Below are 7,905 nucleotides of genomic sequence, written 5' to 3'. Positions count from 1 at the left end.
GAGTGACATCCTTAGGGACACATCCCTGTCCTAGGAAACACAGCTCTGCTGGGAAAGCAGGTGGGAGCCTGCCAAGCAGGAGCAGGCATGGACTCAGGGCAGCAGCAAAGCAACTGCTTGCAAAGGCAACTGCTTTTACTGGTGACATCCAGGTGTGCTGTACTTGGATTTCACACCAAGGCCTGTGCTCCAAGTTTCCCAGCTCCCCTTCCACTTGCTTCCTCTCTGCATTATTTCCAGAGCAGCCCTGTGTGGGGATTTTCATTGCACATTGTGCTTCCCCACAGAGCTTTGCAGGCAAACACAAGTCAGAGGCACCAGGGATGGGCAGAACAGAAGGCACAAGGACACGTGGATTAGAGCCCTGCACTGCCATTGTGTGACTAGCACAGGGAATTCAGACAATTTCTTTCTGTGTCATCTTTAGGCAACGTTAGAAAGTGTTTCTCAGTTCTTGAACCAAGATGAACAAAGGAATTTCAGTGGTAGGGAGAGTGATACAGGAAGATATCCTGAGCTGCAGTGCTCTGGGACTGCAGCCTTGCTCTGCTGGCTCTGCTGTGTGTTTGGCCAGAGCCAAGACTTTCCTCTGGCTCACCTGCACAAGGCAAGCTCCTCAGCGTGGCTCTAGCTCCAAGATTTGCTCTGCGCCTGCCAAGGCAGTCCCTGCACACAGCTGCCAGGTTAACACTGCTTGGGCTGATGTGCCAGAACTGAAATAATACATTAAAAAAAGAGAGTTCATAAAACTCTATCTTTCCATTGCAGTTGGCTCTGTCACCCCTGCTACATTTCAAGAACAGACAACAGTAGCAACTAAAATGCACTGAGAAGACACTGCTATTAATGGGGAAGGTCAGAGATAGCATGAGCAGTGATAATCCACCCAGCAAAGCTTCCTGGGACAGAAGCACCAGGATCAGCAGATGGATGATCCAGGCAGGTAAACATTTTTACATACAAGCATTTTGTCAAGACTAAGTTAAAACGTTCTTCCTACGACATTCTCAAAGCACCAATTTAATGTTTACTGGATAACTGGCAAAGTGGAATGAGTTACAGGAGTGAAATCCACACTGTAACTGGAAAAATGCACACTTTGCAAGCGTACATCTGTCATGTGGGTTCTGTTACCCACATGGAAACAGCCATTAACTGGCTGGTTTTACCTTAAAAAGCTGAAAAGCTAAAAGAGGAGGAGAAACCTTCACAGTTTGCTATGATCCCCAATACACAGACCACATGCAATGCTTTCCTGGAAAGACAGAAGTACAAGAAACAAAGTTATTGCAAATTACCCTTAATTTGCCTGTCACATAATTTCACAAATAATGCAAAATGTTTTCAAAAGCATCTTCTCTTAACTATATGGACACATGTATGAAATTCAGACAGCTGACTTGTAGCAAGCATCTAATTTTGGCCTTAGAACTATGTTCCTACCTAAAGGGAAAGCTGTGCACAATTCACCAAATTTTAAACTCAAATTTGGAGGCCACTTGAGAGCAAAGATGGACAAGAACCACTTCCAAGAAATAAAACAGCAGTTTTCAGAGTAGCAAAGACAGAGGTTTTTACAAAAAAACCAACATAACAAAAATATCAAAGAGCAATTTTATTTATCTTATTTGGCACAAAACTTACAAGAACTGTTTTGTTCCCTTCTTAAATTTTAGTACAACTAGCAAGGAAAAAAAAGGCATACTAATACATTTAATGAGCTGTACAGCAAGTGACACGTGGAAGGAGGCACCAGAAAGATCTACCAAAAATCAAAGTGCATGAAAAATACCTACTCTGAGCGCCTCATGGTATTGTATTAAGGCACCACTCCTTTAGAAGGTTTACTGAATACATCAAGTGTGCAACTTCTTGGTTTGGAATGTGAGAGTCCTTCAGCCTGCATCAGAACCAGACATTGCAACCTCTGAATGGAACAATGTTTCTCAATGTTTAAAGGAAGAGACCTCTTTGTGCCCAACACCATCCCTCAGCCAGGTATGTCACTGTCACATGCTTTGGAAAAGCCAACACAGGTTTTCAGAGTACCAGCACTTTACTTCAGAGTTTTAAGCTGTAGTGTGCACCAGACCTATGCATTCTTTACAATGGTTTTATAGAAAAGAAAGGTTGAAGAGACAAAAGTAACATGGGACATACCAGTAAATACATTTAGATAGTTTTATCAAAAGAACATTTAAGGACTTTTGGGAGTATCTCTTACAAAAAAGAAAAAAAATCTGAATAGTATTATAATCCAAAATAATTAAATACACTTTTCAACTGATTATTACAAAGCTTCCTTCAGAACTACCAATCAAGTCTGACAAAATCCACAAGACTTCAGGAACTTTCAGTAAGAATGTAAAAAAGCCCAGTATTAGACAGTGGCAAGAGATTTTCATAATTGGAAACATTTAATGCAAATCTCATAACTGCAAATCATGTTATACAGGTGTGTATATTACACACATTCACACACACTCACACACACTGAAACATCATTACAAGGGCCAGACACCTTGGTTCATTGTGGGTTCTGCACATCACTGCTCTGAAGTATGACAGAAGCTGCACCAGGTTTATTATTTCAGCACCTTCATTAAGAACTATTTGTTTAAGAACCAAACCTCTTCAGTTACAGGTGCCACAGGCCAGATTCACACCAAGTGTAAACAGGTTCCAAACAACCAAAGAGAAGTTGCATCTGCTTCTTACCAGCTTTGACTTTGGTTTTTCTGCTCAGCTGGATCACCAGTCACCTTTACTTGCAGGAATAAGTTTAGTAAGAAATCAATGCCCGTATCAAAACTGAAGTGGGAACCAGTAAATGTAGAATATTGTTATCAAACCACTGTACAACACCTCTACTGTAGAGAGTTTCAAACATCTCAGGAGCTTGAGACTGCTTAACCTGAACTCTGGAAAAACATATTTCTCTATGGACATGCAAAGGCATTTAAATATGAACTCTAGGCATTACAATATTTCATTTTTGTCCTCTTATGGCATAGACCTCGAGAACACAACTGTGTGCCCCATTATAAAACCAAAGCACCCTTGAGCATTAAAAATTCTAAACAGCAAGGGTTGGAAAGAAGGGCATCTGGAAGTGATCTACACATTACAGAGCATGGTGTTTCACAAGTCTCTGAACAGTTTAGTTCATACTTTCTGGGATAACTTTCCCAATACCTTTGTCCCAATACAGAGCTGTAGTTTTCAGTAACTCTTTTACCCCTGCATTCTTTGCTACCACATATAAAACGTGCCACAGAAGTGGCAGTCAGGCCTAAACATTTAACAACACGTCCTTTTCATCCTTTATTAACAATTACATTTATTTCATGATTTGTATGTAAGTCATGTAGCAATATAACATTGGTGTTATACACTGTGCTTCCGTTCTCTGGCACTTGGAGGAGGAATTCATTTCCAGATAGTCACATCTTGCTGAAGCATTCCTTTGCATTTGTCCAAACCTGAATTCCCTTTTAAAAGAACAGTTAAAAATCAATAGGTAGGAATATACTCTATTTGCAAACCTCATCCACAGCTTTCTTCAACAGAAGACTCTACAAAGAAGTCCCATAGAACTTCACAGAAGAAGGCAGAGACCACACTGAAATTGGACCAGACTATTTTATATCTATATTTTATATCTATCTCAACATTAACACGTCACTGAGTTCAAGAGGATGGACTGTGTGGGAGGTTTTATGGTGGTGATTTCCAATCTTCTGTGACTGCCATGTTCCCAGTTACTGACAGTGTGCATCTGCCCCCCTGCTGACAGGACAAACACACCGGGCCAGCCCTTCCCAAGCCACACGTACCTTTTTGCACATGCTAATCTGCATAACAGCATAGCTTATAAGTGCCTCCTTCAAATCATGATTCTTCTGCTCTTTAAACCGTTCAATGTCAGCCCAGGCACTTTTCACAAAGTCTCTGAAATTTAAAGCAATGATTTCTGTTAGAAAGTGTTTTACATGTTCCACCCTCAGCTCTGGACACTCAGCAGAGAAGCCGTGTATGACAGAGTGCTCTATCTTTCAGTCAGTAAATCGAGTCCTGCAAATATAATGCATCCCTCAGTCCCCTCATTTTACAACTGGCACTGCTATCTAATTCTCCTTCTTTTTAAGGTTTTTAACCTAGAGTTTCATAGGATACATTAGGATCTTTGTTTGGCTTGGTGTTTTTTCCCCAGGAAGTATCGCTGCCACAGAACCAGAATAAGTCAGAATATACTTTTTTCCTTCAGATTGTGTTGGGGTAATTAATTACCTTTATGCCAACATTCAGCACACAACACTGCATGTTTCTTTTTCAATTGTCAAGTCAGAGTCTTTATCTCTTCAGCATGAAAACTCATTTGTTTGTCAGGATGTGAGACAGTCAAGTACAATAAACATTTACAATGCAAATTTAACTTGGATAATTCACTTCAGAAATTAATTTTGTTGGTTTGGTGATGGTCAGGTCTCCTTAACTAAAATGGAGGCATGTATCTGTAATTCCTACTATCATCTGTGCTGGACTAGCATTCACTCGAAAATTGCTTCCAGAGTTACAAAAGCACATCTCAAATACATCTGCCAAAATTATTAAGATATTGCGTTTACTGAGTGTCTTGTTGCTTTGAACTGTTCATGAACTAGTCTTACCTTTCCAGCTCTAATGCTAACATATCAGGAGATACCATGTTTACCCCTTACCCCTTGTATTATATGACAGACCTGCTTTGACAAAATCCCATTGCTTTAAGAATGTAGTTCCTATTTTTAATTTTTGCACACCTGAAGAAATTTTCATTAGAGCACCAAGAAGCAGTTACTCAAACACAACTCCCCAGACCTTCTAAATCTCTTTCAAACAGGAGTAAGGTGTCCCCCATAGAAGAAGTTGCAGAATATGGGCTCAGCACCCTTACATACAAACCAAACTAAATACTGTATTTGAAGCAAATCAGCCTTTGAGTCTGAGCCTATTCAGCTGCAGACCTCCAAGCCCACCTGCTAAATATATTACTAGTGGAAATAAAAGCATGCAAGTCAGCCATTAGAGTGGGCTCAGTAACTGGGAAAGTCATCAGGTTTTACATAAGCCATACACTCAGACCAGAAGCTAACTGCATGTACTGCACTTTATTTCACAACTTGCAGCTGACAGGAGCTTTTATAGACAGCTCATAAACACCAAGAATATATTAAAAACACTTATAAAATGCAAACACCTTCAAGAGCATCCAGTCAAGGACTTTTGCTAAGACAAGCCCTGTGTTTTCTTTGAAACAGCCAAGTCCATTTACCTGCCCTCCAGATTTTTAGACTTCAGTTGTTCTTCTCCTTCCTGTATCTGCTCTTCTAGAACCTTTATCTTGGCTTCCCTCTGCTCAGGGGTTTCTTGCCCAAAGAGCTTGCTGGTCATCCCCTTCAGGGAGAAGGTTCTCACAGTCTACAAAAAACAAGGATAATCCAGGTTTGGCATGTCCTGAGCACAGCCATGGGACCTCAGGTGACTTTATTGGCATTTGTGCTTACTATTTGGGTGATTATTTTGCTTTAATTTCCACTTCTTTATTTGATAAGTAGCTCTGGTGACTCAGGTTAGACTAAGTAAAGTGGGGAGGAGATAATTTGATGTTCAAACACTTTAAGGCTGACAAGGGTGAACTTTCAGAGCAGCTTTCCTAGTGAAGTAGGAAAGAAACTAAGAGAAACAAAGGCCATAAAGGCATTCCATAGAGAACATCAATAGATCCAAGAGCAACATTAACAATTCTAAAACTGTCAATTACCATTTTCAGATAATATTTTAGGTAATGTTATCTCCTATATAAAATGGACTAACACAACATACCAATAACACCCACTGTTCAAAAGGCAAAGGAAGACTTTCAGAATTCCCAACATTTTCATCTTTAGGATAGAGTTGTCTATAGATAGAGTGTTATTCTGCTCCAGTCATATTTACTGCAATCTTCCACTTGCTCAGTATTCAATAAAAGACATTTGGCACAAACAGTTTAAGTCTCCAAGAACCAAGTTACTTTAAACTTCACATGTCTCCAGCTCATATGATACCACTTCTCAAAAGCAGCAGCCAGCATGCTGGTGCCATTTAAATATCATTCTAAGTAACTTGGCTCAAGTAAAAAAATAAATTCAGAAAGAGGTATCTTGGAGAAGAAAGTGGAAAAAGACTCACTCCTGTTGCCAGCTCCTCACACTGCTGTTTCTTAGATGTTAAGTCCTGTGCAGCCATTTCCAAATCATATTGCATTAGTTCATGCTTCCTGCAAACTGCCCTGAAAAGTAAGTAATGGAAGATCTGTCATGAAATACTTTGTTTTGCTACGTTTCCCTCCATTTACACTTTACAAATGGCATCATGTTTTGTTTGCTTTTTGACAGGAAGCACCTCTAATTATTCATCTAGCCCAAATTCAACAGCCCTATCACAGACTGTATAACTCTGCAAATGCTGTAATTAAGCAAGCTTGCATCAAAGCATAAATAAAGTTCTTAGTACAACTGCATTCCGCTTCTCTTTATAGACTCATTCCAAGACACACTCAGCAATACAAGCCCTTCCACCTCCTTAAGGACACCACTGTAAAACAGTTTAATTCAAAACACATTACAGAAATATCACAGCTTTGACAAAAGATACCTGGAGATGGTGCCTGTCACAGCAGCAATCTATCAATCCATCATAAAATTCATCACATTTTCTTTCTTAAACAATGAAACAAGAAATTGCTTCTAGATTCATACAGTGCCTTTCATCTGGAAAAGAGGAGTTTCCTCTGACCACCTGCAGTAACTCCCAGTCCTGTGTGGGCTGATGATGCTACATCCATCCTGCACAGCCGGATGCACATGGGTCTCCCAGGAGAGGCTCCCACACAGCAGCCCCTGCACTCACCAACCCAATTCATATTGGACCTCTCCAAGAGGTTCAGAGGCAACCCTTGTAAAGCACAAGAGCTTTAGGCACAGCCTTGCAGCATAAAGCAATCTGCTTTTGTGCCCATGCTTGTTAGGGGTGACTGACAAAGACCAACATAAAACAAAACAAAAAGTTGGTACTACAGTGCACAAGACTGTACAGCAGATTAACACTATGCTGGGCATGTTGAGAGTTCCTGGAATTTATAATGGCTGTAACAGCTCCGTTTGGCCGATCTCATTTGAAAGCTGGAGCTTTCAACACATTGGAGCACTATTACACCAAAAGCCAAGGTAACAGTGGAACCAGAGGAATAAACAGAGGAATAAACAGCATTTTCTTCTACAGTATACAGATTCTAACATTTCTGTCTTCTCACTACTGATCAGATCAGCTCTAATTTGTTTGCCACTCACATGGCAATCAAGTACATGTAAGCAGAACAAGAAACAAGAACACAGAGACTCCACAACACTGAAATTTCTTCTTCTCAGAGAACACAAGATACCAGACTAAATTAAACATCAACATCACATTAGAGAAAAGGACTACAGCTTCCTTTTGAGCTCTAGACTTCTGTACATACCGCAGTGCTTCAGCATAGAAGAGATACTCCTTCAGCTGATCTGCATAGTGCTCCTCTTCTTCCAGTATGTCATCAATAGAAGCTGCGTATCTAGTGAAAAACAGCCATAGTTAAATGTAAAGCTGATTAATTTAACCTTTAAGGATACACATCCAGTAACAAGAGAGAACACCTGTTTGACAGAAACACCCATGACAAACAGCAAAAAGCACTTCCAAGAAGGGTTTTTTCTTTGTTTTTAATTAAACTCTGAATCAGCTAATGTCAACATTCCTGTGGGCCTGCTTCTTTGGTTGTTACATTGATTCATTGTACAATGAATCTTTTGACAAGTACAAAACCTATCATAACTCTCCTGCTGA

The 7,905-nt window shown here is 40.1% G+C and overlaps 1 protein-coding gene across 2 annotated transcripts in view; it reads right to left on the bottom strand.

Moving 5' to 3' along the window:
- Nucleotides 1-1,600: 1,600 nt before the first annotated feature.
- The window catches only part of SNX4 (sorting nexin 4), a 31,621-nt gene continuing 25,316 nt past the window's right edge, over nucleotides 1,601-7,905 (bottom strand). Inside the window, exons 9-13 of one of the 2 annotated variants that reach the window (XM_005415754.2) lie at nucleotides 7,544-7,633; nucleotides 6,214-6,313; nucleotides 5,315-5,460; nucleotides 3,837-3,951; nucleotides 1,601-3,491 (exon numbers count right to left, since the gene is read on the bottom strand). In XM_005415754.2, coding sequence (XP_005415811.1) covers nucleotides 3,444-3,491; nucleotides 3,837-3,951; nucleotides 5,315-5,460; nucleotides 6,214-6,313; nucleotides 7,544-7,633 — 499 coding nt within the window. In that variant the 3' untranslated portion in view covers nucleotides 1,601-3,443. The remainder of the gene's footprint in view (nucleotides 3,492-3,836; nucleotides 3,952-5,314; nucleotides 5,461-6,213; nucleotides 6,314-7,543; nucleotides 7,634-7,905) is intronic. The other variant, XM_031057638.1, reaches the window with a different exon arrangement.

This window comes from Geospiza fortis, unplaced genomic scaffold (genome assembly GCF_000277835.1).
Source record: "Geospiza fortis unplaced genomic scaffold, GeoFor_1.0 scaffold112, whole genome shotgun sequence".
NCBI classification, from domain to species: Eukaryota; Metazoa; Chordata; class Aves; order Passeriformes; family Thraupidae; genus Geospiza; species Geospiza fortis.
The sequence above is the reverse complement of the archived record's forward strand: the minus strand, read 5'-3'. Positions and strand labels throughout refer to the sequence as shown.